General features: G+C 39.6%; 1 protein-coding gene across 3 annotated transcripts in view; it reads right to left on the minus strand.

The window, feature by feature from the left end:
- NCAN (neurocan) overlaps positions 1 to 19,103 on the minus strand; it is a 367,742-nt gene that overhangs the window by 102,612 nt on the left and 246,027 nt on the right. For all 3 annotated transcript variants that reach the window (XR_012235261.1, XM_073592508.1, XM_073592518.1), the window contains one exon: positions 9,706 to 11,214. Coding sequence is in view for 2 of the 3 variants with exons in the window: in XM_073592508.1 (XP_073448609.1) it covers positions 9,706 to 11,214 (1,509 nt within the window). In the remaining variant the exon portion in view is untranslated. The remainder of the gene's footprint in view (positions 1 to 9,705; positions 11,215 to 19,103) is intronic.

The raw sequence follows: 19,103 nt of genomic DNA on the forward strand, positions 1-19,103 counted from the left end.
TATTTTGCAGAAAACAACTCCCCTGAGGTTTCCACTTCTTCTCTCTGGGAGGGTCATAAAGCAGTTTTTAGAGACCAATGTATCTCGCTCTCCACGGCACTCAAAAGAAACGCTAATACTGCTCGTAGAGCTTTACTAGATAAGCTTAAACAGTTGGAAACACGCCTGCTTTCACCTCCGTCCTTATACACTCTTAGAGAGCTTATAAGTGTTCGGGCAGGATTAAGAGACATAGACTTAGGTAAAATCGAAAAGGCGTTACTGCGCTTAAGGCAAACCTACTACGATAAGGCTAATAAACCGCACACACTACTAGCCAGACAGTTACGGGAACGAGCTGCGACCGCTTCAACTTCCCATCTTAAAGATGAGAGTGGCACTCCCCAATCTCATCTCACTAAGATTGCTCAGATCTTTCACGATTACTACTTGTCATTGTATAACAATTCGACTGTCCCACATAATCCCCCCTCACAAGAACTGTCCCAAATGATCCACTCCTATCTAGAAGATTGTGAATTACCGTGACTCTTTCCCTCTGCCCTGACTACCTTAAACTCCTCCATCACAGAGGAAGAAATCACTGACACAATTAAAACCCTCCCGAATAACAAAGCCCCAGGCCCTGATGGACTTCCGTACCAATACTACAAAACCTTCCTACCGTATTTACTCCCTTATATGACAACCTTGTTTAATTCATTTCTATCTGAAACACCTGTCCCGCGAGATATGCAAAATTCCTTCCTCACGCTGATCCCCAAGCCTGGAAAGGACCACAGCCTACCATCAAACTACAGACCCATTGCGCTACTCAACGCTGACCTCAAAATTTTCACAAAACTATTAGCTAATAGATTAAACAATTTTATGCCATCACTGATCCACAAAGATCAGGTAGGCTTCATACCTATGCGCCAAGCAGGGGACAATACATGTAGGGTCATTGACCTCATGGAGGTTGCAAACAGGACTAAATTAGAAGCACTATTGCTCAGTCTTGACGCCGAAAAAGCTTTCGATAGGCTAAGCTGGCCCTTCCTGTTTGCGACTCTACGTCGGAATTAAAGGTCCCTTTTTACGAGCCATCTTTCACCTATATTCGTCCCCGTCGGCCATGGTATGCACCCAACACGCTACATCTACCACCTTCCCGATATCTAATGGAACACGGCAAGGCTGTCCGCTCTCACCGCTCCTTTACACCCTGTGTGTCGAACCCTTAGCAGCCCACATCAGGGAGAATCCAAATATTCATGATATCCCAGTTCGTATTAGAGACTTTAAGATTTCCCTATACGCCGACGACGTTCTCCTCACCCTGACACAAACCCATATTTCTCTGCCGAACTTACATACAGAGTTGGATCGATATAGTGCCTTATCTGGGTATAAAATTAATAATTCTAAAACAGAGGCCCTCCCCCTCAATATGCCTCCTCGGACATTATCGGCTCTCTCGCAGTCATTTAATTACTCCTGGAAGACTTCCTCCTTAAAATGTCTCGGGGTCCATCTCACCACCACATATGATTCCCTTTATAAAGCTAACTTTCCCCACTTATATACCGCTATCAGAGCTTCATTGACCAAATGGAAATCCCTGAAACTATCTCTCTTTGGGCGTCTAGCGACCCTGAAGATGACGATTTTACCCCAGCTCCTATACCTATTTGAGACACTTCCGATACCCATGCCAACCCCACACCTCAAGAGACTACAGGGCGACCTGATAAATTTCTTTTGGAACTATAAGAGACACCGGATTGCTAAATCGGTTCTCTAGGCCTCCCGTAATCAGGGTGGCCTAGCCTTTCCTAACATAGCCAAATATTATTTAGCAGCCCAACTACGCCCTGTGGCCTCTTGGTGTACTCTCCATGCTTTCAATTGCTGGACACAAATTGAGAAGCTTTGGTTGGCCCCTATACATCCGAACTCCATGTTATGGGGCTCTGATGTACCTGTGGAAAGCTTACAGCTATTGGGACCAATGTCCCTCCTACGCCAGTTGTTGCGTCGTGCTAAATCGACATACCCGCTTACCACCCCCTCCTCACCGGTTACGTCCTTTCTATTCACCCCCAACATTCCAGATAGCCTGACTTCACAGATGTCACACTTCTGGTTGGAAAAGAACGACCAGTTGATAGACCCCAGAACTCGAACGCTGAGATCTTTTCAGGACCTGCAAAAAGACTTCGACATTCCCAAACAGGCTTTCTTTAGCTACCTACAAATACGGCATTATGCACAATCTCTAGTCCCCAATCTTCAATTCTCCCGCTAACTGGCTTTGAAAAACTGTGCTTAGAGAGCTCGTCCCCTAAAGGTATGATCTCACAAACCTACCAGCTTTTGACGCATGATTTTTCGCCAACCAGACCACGTCATGCATATATGGGAAAGTGGGAGTGAGCCTTGGGAGCAGATCTCCCTCTACACACCTGGCAGCTTATATGGTCCCAGGCCTCTAAGAGCTCTGTATGCACACTATATAAAGAGAACCAATATAAGATTTTGTTCCATTGGTACCAAACCCCAGACTTGCTCCACTCCATATATCCACTGGCCGATTCTCGTTGTTGGCGATGCTGCAAAGATAGAGGGACGCTATTCCATATTTATTGGACCTGCTCCCTGATTATCCCGTACTGGCAGATGGTACATTCCCTGCTCCGATCCATCTTTGATGTTGAGGTGCCTTTTGATCCGAAGATTTTTGTGTTGGGTCTCCCACCTATCTCTCTCCCTAAAATGTCCAAGAAACTTCTGTCACATATATTAACTGCCGCACGATGCTTGGTGGCACTAAAATGGAAGCAGAGAGAACCACCCTCGATATCGGAGTTGCACTCCAGGATCAGAGATGTCAAGAGAATGGAGTACCTGACAGCCTCCTTGAATGATAATCTTGAGAAGTATAATCGAATATGGGAGCTATGGGTCCTCTTCGAAAATCCCATAACTTAAATTTTCCCTATTGCAGGCCCTGGTTTACTGGTCCCTTCCACTTCCAGGGGGTCATGGGCTTCGGAGGTGGGGCGCTGTTCATTCACCTTCATTCACCTTCATCATTCTCCACTACTTCTCTCCTATCTCTACTCATCTCATCTTACTCTTCCTCCCCCCTTTTTCTATTCTCTACTCTCCCTTACCTTTCTCCACATCCCTCTCAACCTATTTAATTTTGTTTAGTTATGCAAGGTATACATGCAGTAATATTTGAATAATGTAATGTCAATGTAGCCTATTAACGGTTACTAGCTCAACTGGCACATAATGTCCTGCTTCTCTCATTGAGTGTTGTTTGTTTGGACTTTACTCCAGAAGTACCTACTACGCTTCAAATTGTGTTACCTTGTATTTTATGTTGTCAATTTTGTTCTCTCTTGGAAAATTCAAAAAAAATTGTCAATTTAAAAAAAAAAAAAAACGCAAAACACCAGGACACCTAAAAATTATCTTGTGAAGTGAGGCTGTGCCAGCACTGCAAGAGTTAATTGCTTGTTTTGGCCTAGTGAGCATAGAAAAGATCCATTTACCCAATCCTCCGATCTTCTGTGCTGATAGACCAGTGCCCATAGTGCATTCTACTCCATACTCCAGCAGTCAAAAGTCCTGATATCATTAAGACAGAAGCAGGGGCCATAGCATACATTGGACATAATGACCCCACAGAACAACCCATTGCCAGAGCATGGCGGGTGCCATCTGAGGGGAAAGCGGAGGATCAGGTAGGTAAAAATGCAAAAACGCTCCCCTTAGACCGAATGAGCAGTTATCCCCTGTAGTGTGGGCGCAGCTCCACTGCAAAGATTCATGTTTAAGTTTCCCAGAGCTGGGTTTTAAACTATAACAATTAGCTCTTTTTTTGGACTCTTTTGGTTGGTGAGTGTTGTCATCCTAGGACAGGTAGAGGGTTACTGGAAGAATCACCAGGTAAAAAAAGAAAACTAATGTATTCACCACATCTAAAGACTGGCAAGCTGCAATATATTATATTTTTATTCTTAGGTTTAAATATGTTTTAAACTAATTATGCAAATGTTAGCAACTGTAAAACAAAAAAAGTGTTATCAAATACTTATCATAATTTTACTCTCTTGATTACCTCCATGGCAGTATATAAATAGTCAGAGTCTACCTATTCATATGCTGCCTTGGAGTTAGTCAGGAAATATCTTGTAGCATTTTGCAATACTTTGGAGATAATTTATAATACCTAATTTGCACCACGCTTGCAGCTAAAGAAAGGAGAGAAAGAGCAACTGGTCCTATATCATGATGTGCGATATAAAACCTGTATGTGTGTAGAGGCAGCGCTAAATTTCTCCCAAAACCAAGAAAATTCAAATGACAAAACTAAAACTGTGTGCCAAAGTAACACATATACAGTGCAAAACCAATGAAATTATATGAATTATGAAATATTACAACACAAACAAGTGCTTGAAACACTGACTTATGTGTAATCACTATGAATTCAGATAATATCCCTCATGCACATACCCTCTTAAACAGAGAAATTACACAAGCTGTGCAGCAAACTACTCGTGCAGTTCACAAAAAGGTTTAAAACGGTGCTTGAGAGCCAAGAAACAAAGTGAAATAAAAGTCCTAGTGACGGACTCTACTGCAACCAAATCTGCCAACACTTGTGAACTCTCTTTCTCTAGTGCGCTATTCATCTAGTGCTCAAATGATAAAATATGCTTACTAGAATGCCATGACCACCTATTTATAGAGCGATAATGACAACAGTGAAATTTAAAGCCTCAGGCGCAACTTTCCATCCACCGTCATCCATTCTGCTCATTACATAAAATACCCCAGAATGAATATATGAAGGGAGGAACACTCATATAGTGTGAACCCACAGCAGCAGCTTTATTAAAACTTAGTAAAACTACTCACATGATCACATGATCCCCTCCATTTTACATAAAGTAGAAGTGAACTTTTTGTGTGTGTGAGTTTTGCCATGGTCAGGTTGACTAGCAGTTTGCATAGAACCACACCCTATGAGATACTGTGGTTAAGCCGAATCTTGGAGTAACATCCTGTGTCAGCAAGTCATCAGCTATTTCTTGTTATCTAGTCATCAGTCTAAAGGCCCGTACACAGGATTAGATTTTCCGACGGGAAATGTTCATTGTCAGGCTGTTGGCGGAAAATCCGACCGTGTGTGCTCCATCAGACAATTGTCAACTTTCCGCCAACAAATGTTGGCTAGCAGGTTTTCAAATTTTCCACCAACAAATGTGTGTTGTCAGATTTTCCAATCGTGTGTACACAAGTCCGTCGGACAAAAGTCCAAAGTACAAACACGCATGCTCAGAAGCAAGGACGAGCCAGAAGCGGTCGGTCTAGTAAACTAGCGCTCGTAATGGAGAATTAACATTTATGACGTGGCAAATTATGAAATCTACAAATGCAGCGCACAATTCTCTTCTTTTTTAATGCTATCATAATAAAGCTGCTTTGCTGGTGATACTGATGGCGTTATGGCAAACGTATATTTTCAAAGGCTTTTTTTTCTAGTGATATCAAGAATAATATTATTATGCTTTTTTTTTTTTTTATTTGGGCAAGTTACCACAACACCATTATCCCATAGTTTTTAAGATCAAAGATACAACTATGTTGGTGTCCCTTGTCAATTTTACATTGTATTTTTTTAAATGTATCTGCCTACTCCCAAACCGTCATTTGAAGTAAAACACATAGCCAAGTATTATTCTCCACATTTTTTTTTAATGTGCATTAAAAAAAGAAAACAAATAAAATTAGATATGCTATCTGCCAATAGAACTTAACCAAAAAGTGCATTTTATGCATCCAAAAATATAGAAAATATACCAAATTAAATCATTATTCAACCAAAAAAATTATGTCAAAGCAATAGCTCCAAGGCCAACAATAAATAACACGCTATCTCCTCCGATTCCACAACATGGTCGGTTGACAAACGGCCGTTCAGAAACGAACTAAAAAGCGCAAAACGAAAAGTGCGAAATGAAAAGTGCGAATCAACACTCACCAAACTTCTACTAACACGAAATTAGCAGAAGGAGCCCAAAGGGTGGTGCTAAAGAGATGAAAAACAGTGTAGTACGTCTAGTACGTCACTACGTTCGTAATTGTTGGCCAACAATGCAAGACAAGTCTGGGCCAACGCCCTTTGGACAAAATTCCACAGTTTTGTTGGCAGAAAGTCGGATTGTGTGTACGAGGCATTACTCTTGATAAGTCCCGAGTGTAAGTTTTGTAAAAACCTTAGACACCTATTTTCACTGGTATATAAACTACTATTGTACTCAATAAAGACAGACACCTTGTGAAAAGACTCAAAGCTTGTTTCCCGTGTCTCATGTGGTGTCTCGCGGATCTGAGGGTCCCGGTGGTCTGCCTGCATAAACCAGGGTGGTCGTCAAGGTGTAAAATTCCTTTCAATAAGGAGAACGGATGTGGATTGAAATACCTGGAGGCCGCAAAGAGGAATATTTTATTAAAAATATTAAAATGCTGCTCACAATAAAATATGAACAGTGCACATGTTATTGTGAGTGGTATTCTAAATTTTTTAACAAACTATTGGTGGTAAAGCAGGGAACGCTATGATAGTTCACTCTGTTTGAGCTTTTGGAGATAATTCTCTTATGGAATGGGAAGGATGGATGTTGATTTAAATACTTGAAGGCTGCAGACAGGAATACCAGCCATCACTATATAGAAGGGAAAGGCGCAATAGACCTAATTTCCTTTAGGTCAAGCAAATAAGGTGAGGGCACCTGCATGTTGGTGCTGGGATTTACACGTATATGGTGAAATTGGTGCACAGTATCATGGTGTTGGGGTTTTAAGGATGATACAGATTTTAAAGTACAAAAAAAAGACAATTAAACAGAAAAAAAGTTATGTGGAGTTATATGGATTAACACCCCCCCCCCAAAAAAATCCATAGTAAACTCTTCCCTGAGCATGCAGCCTGGCTGGCCAGGAAAGGAGGAGGGATGATTGTCAGTTCCCCCTTTCCCGAACCATACAAGGCCACATGCCCTCAACATGGAGAGAGTACCTTGCCTACCCATGACTCCTCAGCTCAGCACTGATCTAACTAGCTGGACCACCCAACCTGGTGACTGTAACTTGGCTGGTTTATATATGCCCCAGGTGGGGCAATATTCCAGGTGATTACATGCATTCAATAAAACACCCGTCACCAAAAACATTGTGTCTGAGTTTCAAGTATGAAGACATGTTTCTTCCTGTCCCAGGCTGCTGATTGGGTGCTGTGGAGTCCTAGGGCATTATAGGATTGCTGTTGAATTTTCCCATTAACATCACAGTTGTTTGGTTTTAGCATTCCGAAATTAAAAATGCCATACTTGTGTATAATTCCATTTTTACCCAAACACAAACAGGAACGCTACCCAGGAGCAAGTGCTGAGTGTTCCATTTTGGTGCCCATTAGTGCACATTCCATGTAATTACTAACAGTTGATAATCATTAAAGAAGAGAAGATACCCTGTCAGCCCTTATCTGAAACAGGGACAGATATAAATATCCAGCAGTTGTAAATATTAGTATATAAAACATATTAGTATAATAAAACAAATCATCAAATAGTAATAACTATGATACATTTATGGATGCTTTCTATAGTTGAAGTGATCACTTCAAAAAGAAGCCACTGCCACGAATGTCATACGGATAAAAATGAAGCTGTTATTTTGGGACTATTTACACACAGCCCGAAACACTTATTTTACACATTAAATTTATGGAATGCTTGAAATTGCCTCACAGGGCCTTATTAACAGAGCACCATAGCTATATTCTCCCTACTTGACTGGCAGAAAGCACACAGAATACCCATGGTTGCTATAGAAACTGTGTCACCTGGACATACGGATACAATATTGGTCTCCAAATGCTTAACTTACTACAAGACAGAAGCAAAATGTAGTGGAAAGTTAATTGGCTTCGCGTTAACGTTTGTTCATTTTGTTTTAATTGTATTTAGCCAATCTCTATGATTTTACAAGTCATTTTTATAGGCCCTGAAAGAGTAACACCTGAGGACTTTAACAAAATAACTGCGGCTGCAGTAAAAACAAAATTTATATACAAAGTATATTGTTAAGCAAAACTACCTCTTTGTGTCTTGCAAATAGGGGGTTTACATTTTTAGTACCATGATACATATGCATTGTATTGTGTGTTTGATTATTACTCTTCTTAATGAATTCTACTATGCACAAAGAAAACCAAATATTTTTTTATAGAACATTATGCCCAGATCATTTTTATTGTATGAATGTCTTCACTTGGCACCATTTTAATTTGCTGCATTTTTTTTTCTCTTTCCTTTACTTACTAGAAACCTTTACTGTACCCAGTATTTCCCCCATATGTTACAGCTAAATATTAAATAGTTTGTGCAAAGCCAAGTTTGAAACAATTGTCTATTCAGCATTTAAGATAAGGAAAACCAACCAGCAAAAATATTTTTTCATGTTTAGTGCATTGAAACTAAGTAACGTATAAGTATAACATAGATAAGTATTGCCACTCACAGAGATCACAGTAATTCCCTTGAAAATTACTGCATTGTCAAAAAGGATGGAACCATCTTTGGTGCTGTTCTAGGTCAGCATCTATATTTTGGACTGAGATGCTGGTTCAAAGATGATTTGATTATTTAAATTGTAGTGCTGTGCAGTTCTTGGCCATGTTCATAAATGTCTGACATAGATTAGCTCAGTTCTCACCTTGTGATTTGCTACAAAGTTAAGCCTAGTACACATGAGCCGAATATCAGGCAACATCGGCCAGTTCAGAAACATTCGGCCCGTGTTTATGGCGGCCAGTCCGACAGGGTCATGAGTGAAAATGGTCTGCCAACCGACTCTTGATCAGCGCTCTCAGCCAATGGCTGAGAGCGCTGACCGGAGTGTTCTGGTGGTGGGCCATCCCCCTGTCTGAACATAATAGCACAGCAGAGAAGATCACTGTAATAACATTGGATTGTTAGTACAGCAGCTCTGACCTGAGCTGTGAGGCTTTTTTCTTTCAACCAGCTGGTTTTATAAAAAAAAAATCTAGTAGTGTGTATGAGGCTTTACAATGTCACTGTCTGAGAGATCACTGGGGAAGAGTAGACTGATGAATTTTTCCCCCTGCCTGGAGCAGTCTGATGACATAATTTCACAGATGCTTATTGATGAAAAGAGATAGAGATTATTCGGAAAAATATACTGGTAATGTACACTATATTGTGACATGTCAAGAATATATTCATGCTAGGTTTTACTTTTACTAACATATCCACCCTAAGGAAAACATTTTGATAGCATGTGGCACATAAATGAAATGGTCATAAAAAACAACTATTACTGGACATCTGATCTGGATAGGTTGTTTACAACTACTGGGATCTCCACTTAGTTATCACTTTTTTTTTGCACCCTGCATAAGGGAATCTACTTGACCATTTAGGTATAAATTTGTATAAAGTCAATAAATGAGCATCCTAGCTTAGCAAAATGTTCATCTGTTTTTATTTAGATGTATGTTTTTGAATGTTGTTTATACAGCAAGGTAATCAACAAGCAGTGGTAAAATATGACAATTGCTCTAAGCAAAATTCAAAAAAACATAAATAATGTATAAAAAGATAAATATATATAAAGATTTACCTTGTGCACTATGACCTTCAATAAGCCACTGTGTACTGTCTTCTCTACCACTTCCTATATCCTCTTCCTTCTCCAGAGATAATATTTCTTCCATCTCACTATCTGCTGTAGGTCCAAACATAAAAGTACTGTCAGAGGCAATAGTAGACTCATAAGTAGGCTGATCAGAAAACCCCTGCATGCCACTTGGCTTGTCTCCTCCATAAATGAGAGATGGTATCATTGTTCCCATTTTCCCATCCTCAGTTTTTAAGTTATCCAGTTGAGTAATAGATGTTAGAGGTGACTGTGAGATAAAACTATAATGCGGTCTTGGTGTTCCGTGGGCAACTGTCACCCTGTCTTCTGTCGCCAAGATTGAGTCTGTTGTAAATGAGCTGGTTGCAGAAATGTGTTCACTTTCTGGAACTGACTTAACACTTTCAGTTGTTGTCTTCTTTTTATCACCTTCACTAGTTTCATTATGGGCTTCATAAGAAGCAACTTTTATTCTCTGTATTGAGCTGGTTTTACTTTCAAAGCCTAGGTTCTTAGTAACAGGTTCATGGTGACTAACAGCTGTGGTTTGGTTTTCTATTTCAGTGAGTACAGTTTCAGAGACCTCTTTAATATCGGGAGCCAACAAAGTTACTTCTTGTTGCCACCCTTTGGATCCTTTCTGACTGCTGGTTGTGAGACTTGGTGGCAGAGTGGTTTTGTTTATTGTGTTTGGCTCGACATTTTCATGATAGGTGTCATGATTTGAATGTGGAAGTGCATTTAATAAATCAGCATGCCTGTGCCCCAAGATAGTGTCAGAAATGGTGGTTGCTGACACCTTCAAGTCAGGTGAGGTATGTATTTCAACTGTTTTATTCTTTTGAAAAGATAATGCTAGTTTCTCTGAAAATGTCTTTTCTTTGCCTTGCCGTTCTTGGAAATTAAAGTATAGATTTTCTCCATCTCCCTTGTCAACAGTTTCCCATACTGTGTCTGAATGTTTTGTTACTGGGAAGAAAAAATTACCTGATCCTTGTGTTGTTACAGCTGAATCAATAGGATTTGGAGTTTCTAATGATAAATGTCTGTCATTTTTTACTGTAAGATCTCCCGAAAACCCCTCAACATCTTCTCCATCTATGGTTTTATGACCTCTAGTTGACAGCACTTCAGAGCTTTCTCGATTATTTGGCTCCTTATGGTTGTGGCCTGCACTAATCCAATTTTTGGGTACTTTTGAGTCCTTGACAATGTCTAAAGGAAATTTAGTACTACTTAAAGGAGTTGTTTCAGTTGATGGATGGTAACCTGTATGAGGCTCAGTAATTGTAGGCAGCCAGTCATCCAATAAATTTTGATTACTATCCAATTTTATAGCATATTGTTCTGCTCTTTTATTATCATGAGGTTTTTCTGTCAGTGACTGCACTGTTGGCTGGTTCTCACCTACTGTTGCAACACTGGCATCTTTATATGATGGAATTATTGGTAGATGTTCTGTTTTTTCATGATCTTCCATGCCAGTCAATCCTGCAAATCAAGTTAAAGAAAAAAGTTCAGCTTTTTCAAGGACAGTAAAGCTTTTTTCCATGACATGTCATAGGATGTGTGAATATGGAAAAAAATTAAATAATATTAGGGCGAACATGCCATTTTTTTTCAAGTTCTACACATCCTGTACATGTATTTTAACTTATTCAAATTTTATACCCATAAGCATGTGAAATTAGAGTACACTTTGCATATACTCTCTATCAATCTAAAGGATAGATATCAGAGTGTTGTTGTAAATGGTGTTTATTCAGAACAAAGACAAGTCACTAGTGGTGTACCACAAGGCTTTGTACCAGGTCCTGTTCTATTTAATCTATATGTAAATGATAAAACTAAAGGTTTGTTGGGAAAGGTATGTCTTTTTGCTGATGATACAAATGTGTGTAATAGGGTTGATATCCCTGGAGGTGTCTATAACTTGGAACATGATTTGGCTTTGCTGGAACAAACCACTGGAAACTGCAGCTCAATATTTCTAAATGTAAAACAATGCACCTAGGGAAAATGAATCCCTTGAGAGAGTACAACATTGGGGGTACAGTGTTGGCCAGCACTACAGAGGAAAAAAAATTAGGAGTACTTATTATAGATGATTGCAAAATGAGCAAAATGAGCAAACAGTGTGAACAGTCAGTGAGGAAAGCAATTAGAATTTTAGGATGCATCACTAGAGGGATCACCAGCAAGAGGAAGGAGGTTCTGATGATTCCCCTATATACATCTTTAGTGAAACCTAGTTTAGTCCATACTGTGTCCAGTTCTGGGACCTCACTTACAAAAAGATATTGATAAGAGTACGAGTCCAAAGACAGGTAACAAAAATGGTTTCAGGTCTGGGGGATAAAAAATTGACTTCAGGAACTTAATCTGTACAGTCTGAAGGAAAGAAGAGGAAGGGGAGACATGATTGAAACATTTAAATACATTAGGGGGTAAATAAGGTTCAGGAGGGCAGTTTTTTCAATATGAAACCAAAATCATGAACACGGGGAAATGACCTCAAACTAACTGGTGGTTAGTTCAAAACTAATCTTATAAAGTAATAAGTATTATTTTACTGAAAGCGTAGTTGGTGCTTAGAATAAACTTCCAGCAGAGGTAGTGAGCCAGTCAACAGTAAATGGCTTCAAACATGCTTGGGACAAACATAGATCTATACTAACAAAAAAGTTAATGAAAAAAAAATACATGTATTAAAAAAAATTTAAAAAAAATACACGTAGTTTATGATCATTTGGTATATTGTAGCTTATTGGTAGTACCATAAAGTGAGTTTATTCCACGCCAAAAGTCAGTTTTAGGGCTTTTTCTGCTTGCTTTTATTGAAAACAAAGCAAAGGTTCACATTAAAGTAGTTTCCCTCACAGGGGTTCTCACCAGCAATGTGATAACTAAACAGTACTGCGGCAACATGGCTCGGCTGCCTAAATCGCCATCATGTTACGTTGCTTCTTTTAGTGGCCACTAGGGGTGCACACGCACCCGCTGCTCGCACGATGCCAGTGCCGGTCCCTCGTGACACAGCGAGAACTGGGATCTCTGTGTGTAAACACAGAGATCCCGGTTCTCTGACGGGAGAAGAGACAGATCGTGTGTTCATACAAAGTATGAACACCGATCTATCTCTTCGACAAGCAAGTCCCATCCCCCCTTCAGTTAAAACACGTAGCAGGGAACACAGTTAACCCCTTGATCGCCCCTAGTGTTAACCCCTTCACTGCCAGTGACATTTTTACAGTAATCAATGCATTTTTATAGCACTGATCGCTGTATAAATGACAATGGTCCCAAAAATGTGTCAAAATTGTCCGATGTGCCCGCCATAATGTCGCAGTCATGATAAAAATCACAAATCGCCGCCATTACTAGTAAAAAAAAAAAATAATAATAAAAATGCTGTAAATCTATCCCCTATTTTGTAGACGCTATAACTTTTGCACAAACCAATCAATATACGCTTATTTGCGATTTTTATTACCAAAAATATGTAGAAGAATAGATAAACTGAGAAAAAATTAGCTTTTTTTTAAAAAAAAATGGGGATATTTATTATAGTAAAAAGTACAAAATATTGTGTTTTTTTCAAAATTGCCGCTCTTTTTTTGTTCATAGCGCAAAAAATAAAAACCTCAGAGATGATCAAATACCACCAAAAAGAAGCTCTATTTGTGGGTAAAAAGGACGTCAATTTTGTTTGGGTACAACATCGCATGACCACGCAATTGTCAGTTAAAGGGACGCAGTGCCAAATCTCAAAAAATGGCCTGGTCATTCAGCAGCCAAATCTTCCGGGGCTGAAGCGGTTAGTGTGTCTGCTTTCTGCAAAACCTGGCCCAAACTGCCAAAATAAATGGTGGCATAGGCCCACCTCTCTACAAGTTACACAGTCTGGTTGAAAAAAGTACATCCAGTTCAACCAATAAAAGGTAAAAAATAAATTAATAAATAAATTATACATTCCTATATATAGAATCCTATACCTACAGTTGAGCCAGAGGTAGGCAAAGAACCCCAGCAAGGCATGATCCAATTTGCTCCAGCAGAGGAAACTGGATATTTTCCTGGATTAACTTTACCTATAAATATTATATATTATATATAATATAGTATCCAGTTATAATATGTATTTTTAATAAGACCCCAGGCCTTTTTTAAAGCAATCTACTGAGCTGGACAGAACCAGCTCTTGAGGGAGTTGATTCCATATTTTCCCAGCTTTTACTGTGAAGAAACCTTTCCGTATTTGGAGATGAAATCTCTTTTGCTCCAGATGTGAAGAGTGTCCCCTTGTTCTCTGTGATGACTTTAAAGTGAATAACTAAGAAAATACATTCAGTTCCTCTAATCCTTCCTCATAGATGAACTCCTCCATACCTCTTATCAGTTTGGTTGCCCTTCTCTACACTTTCTCCAGTTCCCCGATATCCTTTTTGTGAATTGGTGCCCAAAACTGAACTGCATATTCCAGATGAGATCTTACTAATGATTTGTACAGGGGTAAAATATATAAAAAAATAAAATAAAAGGGCAGACTCGATGATCTACTCAGTCTTTTTTCTGCTGTCACTTTTCTAGGTTTCTATTTTTCTTATTTTTTGTAGGGCTGAATTCACATCAAATTGGTGCAGGAACCTTTTTTTGGTCCACACTGGAATTGCATGGCATGTGCAATCCCATTCCTGCACTTTTTTGGCAGTTTGCATTGCGATCTGCAAACCGATCTGGGGGTGTAATTAACTTTGCATTGACACCCGCAGCGATTCGCAGATGTCAGTGTGAATCGCCGGCAGGTGACATGTGATTTGGGAACCTGCACTGGAATCACACTGGTTCCCACATCGCATATATGTGAACTGGGGCTATGTTATCAGCTCGCTGGATTTCTGCCAATATCAATGGGTATTTTTTTTGCACTTATCATACTTAGATACTGTATAACAAATGCTTTAATTGTATATTTAACCGAACAAAAAGTAGACGTTTATTACTAGAGTTTACACATCCTTTAATTGGAACAAGCAGTTCAGGCATTCCAGATTGGTTTTATACTTTTTCAGAGCCAGCTCCATATAAATATTAAATTGAAGGGGTCAGCACAATAGCCAAGGCAATAGCAATTTTTAAAAGTAAACGTATACCTTCATGGTGGTCTGCCTTTGCTGACCTCATTCTGAAAATGCTAATTGTTTGGCTGTTTCTATCTTCAGAAGTTGTTAGTAAGATCCAAAACAAGAAAATAGGAGAAAGTCAAACTTTCTTATATCTATACTTGTCAGGGATTCAGAACACAATAAAGCCAAAGCATCAGCATAATAATAGCAATTTTAGAAAAGGTCAGCAGATGCAGCTTTCCATATTTCTCTCAAGACAGGTTTACTTTAATAATAAAATGGGTTAGGCACTTCCTGTTGTGACGATAAGTTAGTTTATTGCCCAAGGGTTCCTCTTGGAAACTGTAATTCTGTTATGTATTAATTATTTATGTGGCTTTATGTCATATGTTTTGGCTCTAAATTACACTTTAATGAAGTAAACTTTTATTTTGAAGTTGCTTTATGCTCTTAATAAAGGCTACAGTATATCCCATAGAAATACTAGAAATCCTTTGCATTATAATATGATCCCAAATCTATTTTTACTGATTAGTTACACCTCACTATAAACTGATAAAATACCTTGTGCATGATCTTCACCTACCTTAGACAGCAAGCATTCAAAGAGAATAATTCACCCCAAAAAATGTGTATATAAATTATGCCATGCTGCATATAAATCCAATTTAGTGCATCATATCTAATACTGCATACCCGTGTACCTACCCCACCAAATGTAATAGCCAATAATAAAGTATATCACATTAATTAAAAAAAATGTATGTGACACTGGTATAATAATCTCAATAAAAAACATTGAATGTGAAAAATAATCATCAAAAGTGAAAAATAAACCATAAAAGCAATATATTACGGACAAATAACATTGTCCATAAATTGCATCTTCTAATATTCTTGTGCAGAATGTGAAGACATGCATATACACTTGTGTCAAAGCAACTGTGACCTCCACCTTCCCCGGTGGGCACATTCTCACCTTGTTTGTATCAAAAGGTTATTCACAGCATGTCCCTTTTAAAGCCAAGACAGGACTAACACCAAAGGCAGATGCAGCTCACTCGGTATACAGATTCCCCAGCAGGATAATGAACTCAGAAGAGATTAAAAAAACAGCCATACCATATAAAAGCTTTATTGGAAAAATAAAAGTTGCACTCACATAAATATAAAAAGGATCGGGCTTATCTAATGACTGAGGGAAGATGTCTCACATAGGCTGATACAGTGCAAGCTTTCACTGCTCACAGAGCCACACTGCGCCATCCTCTCCAAACAATCCTAGGTAGCGCCTCTGACATGCACAACGTCCCTGCCCTGCCCATCATCAGTGTTTTGTCATCAGTGATGTCATCAGGAATGCTAGAGTCTTCTTTGTGTAAGACCTCGCTTACACCTGCTTTGCTGTTTGAAGCGCGATCTGCAGACAGCAATAGACAGGCTGCGACAAGGCATTGTATCGCCTCCAGACCACCTGTTTTAACCCCTAAATACTGGACAAATGTGTCACAACTGCATGCGTTGTGGGGCGGTGATAGCACAGCCCAATTCACTTGATTGTGTCGTGCTCATTGGGCAGTACCGATGAACACTTGTGACAGGCAGGTATAATTTCTTCTGAGGTCGTGGCATGTGTACAGTCCGGCAGCAGCCTTAGCAGCATAAGGGGGAGCATTTGCGGAGCAGTAAAAATATGGATCAAGCACAGGGTTTTACTGCCACCCAAATGCAAGTGTAAACAATAGATCAGTACTTATAGATCAACCTTATAGAGCAGAACACTGTTCCATGCCTAAAAGCCAATTGCCAACCAAAAAAGCGTTGAATCAAATCCTTTCTTTGACAGCCACAAAGGATATAAATGCCTTTACAAACCTACATCATACCATGTAAAATCAGCGATAACATCATCACTATGCAACTGCAGAGAGCAGAGGTATGGGTGGGACCCAACATGTCTTCCCACTACAGGCTGCCTGTAGAAATTACAGGAAGGGGTGGATACAAGGCCAGTCACTCTGCACGAAAAAAATCAGTGAGTGGTCTTTATTATGGGAAACTCCAGCCAGAAAGCAAATTGCTGGAGTTATTTTAAACTTAATTACTGCAAATATCTACACAAAAGACTCTCTGTAATTTTTTATAAAGCCTAGATTTATACTTTAAATCATGGTATTCGTAATTACCAGATGGTAGCCAACAACTAGCATTTTTAGAAAGAGATCAGCAATGAAAGCCTCTGCATTTAAGCTAGTGCGGGTTTTCTACAGGTGCTGTAGGGTTTATTGTTTTGCACAACTTATGATAGCACAATACATTTACATTTTCCATTACATTTCCCAATATGCGCTGTCTGGTATGTCTTATAATTGTTACAAAAGCTTTGTGTATGAATGAGATAAGATTTGTTTTTTCCAATACTTTAAGTGCTAATAAATGGCTTGAAAGTCCTTTGAAGCCCATTTATCCATCACTTTGTGACATTCAAGCACAACTCTGTTCTGCAGGTTGAGATTTATGTCTCTACCCTGGCATCTTAAACCCTCGTATGTTCCCAAGATGCAGGCACCAGCTTTACTTATCTAGGATTAGAAAAAGATTTGCTGAGAATTAACTAGGCTCATGCGAATACATGACAGGTATATTGCATGTATTATTTTTCACTCCGCTCAGGAAATATTACATCTTACACAGGCTTTTCTTACAACAAATGCATTACCCGTTAGACATTTTAATTGTTTCAATAGACTATGTTGTGTTTATTTATTTAAAATGCCATCTTAGCGCTAGGTTAATTTTAAAGGTGTCTGTTTTTGGACATTCAATGTAAGTTATTTTCCATTTTTAAATCATCCATCTGTGTGTGTGTAGACACAGATCTTCCTTAGTTGCTTCTTATACCGCGTACACACGATCGGAATTCTCGTCGGAAAAGCCTTGGATGGTTTTTCTGACGGGATTCCGCTCAAGTTTGTCTTGCATACACACGGTCACACCAAATTCCGACCATCAAGAACGCGGTGACGTATAACACGTACGAAAGGAAGGTTCAATACCAAGTGCGCCACCCTTTGGGCTCCTTCTACTAATCTCGTGTTAATAGAAGTTTGGTGAGAGATGATTCGTGCTTTTCAGCATCGTGCTTTTCAGATCGTTGCTGCTCTTCAGTTTGTGCTTGTGGGTTTGTATCTGTTCTTCAGTGCGTGTAGTCAGTTCGCATTTGTTTGTCAGTGCGTGCTATTTATAGTACCGTATTTGACTCCCAGTGCGTTCTTGTCCGCTCGTTTCTGATTTTCAGCTCGTTCTTTCAGGCCTTGCTGTTTTTCAGTGCTTTCTGTTTAGTTCGTTCTGACCAGCTGACCGCTTTGAAGCCATGTTGCGGGGACGTCCTCATCGCAGAGTTCGTGCTGTGTGGGGGCTTGGTGTTGGGGTTCTTACTTTGACCCAAGCCCAGTCCATGAACAGGGTGGGGATGAGTTCATGGACCAAGAATTGGTTGCTCCCGCGTGACCAATTCTTTTACATGCCTTTGTTGCAGGAGATCCAGGAGAATAACCCTGATGATTTCAGGAATTATCTCCGGATGACGGACCCCATTTTTCACCATTTGTTGGCTTTGCTGTCCTCTTATATTAGCAGGCAGGAAAACTGCATGCGGCAAGCCATCACTCCCAAACAAAGGCTAGTTGCCACGTTGCGGTACTTGGCGACTGGGAGAAGTCTGCAGGAGCTCAAGTTCTTGACAGACATCTCATTATTCCAGAGACCTGTTCTGCCATCATTCAGGTCCTGCAGAAGGACTATATTTTTAAACTTCCTTTTTTGTCCTTCATGCATATTTGCCTTCACTAACCTCCCCAGCATGCTATTCTGGGCCCATATACACCTAGCCTAGTCACTTAACAATGTATTTTGTCAGCTCCATAGTAGTGCTTTACCATAAACACCCCCTAAAATGTGTCCAAAGGTTATTTGTGTCCTTAAATTCAGGCAAAGGGCCAGAGGCTTTTTTTGGGGTCCCAAAATCATTTGGAACCCTCCCTCCCCCCAACCGCTAAATCAACCCATACCAATCCTCTATCTGCTGACTCTGCCAAACCCATACACACTATACCTACCTCTTTTGTGTTCATATTTATGGATGAATTCACCAAAGCATGTAGTGCAAGGGCCTGCCTGAATACTTTCAAATGGTATTGTTTAAAGTTTGGTTCTCCTATTATCTTGCTAGTTAATTGCAGAATGTAAAAATGT

Source organism: Aquarana catesbeiana, linkage group LG01 (assembly GCF_042186555.1).
Source record: "Aquarana catesbeiana isolate 2022-GZ linkage group LG01, ASM4218655v1, whole genome shotgun sequence".
In the NCBI taxonomy this organism is placed as follows: Eukaryota; Metazoa; Chordata; class Amphibia; order Anura; family Ranidae; genus Aquarana; species Aquarana catesbeiana.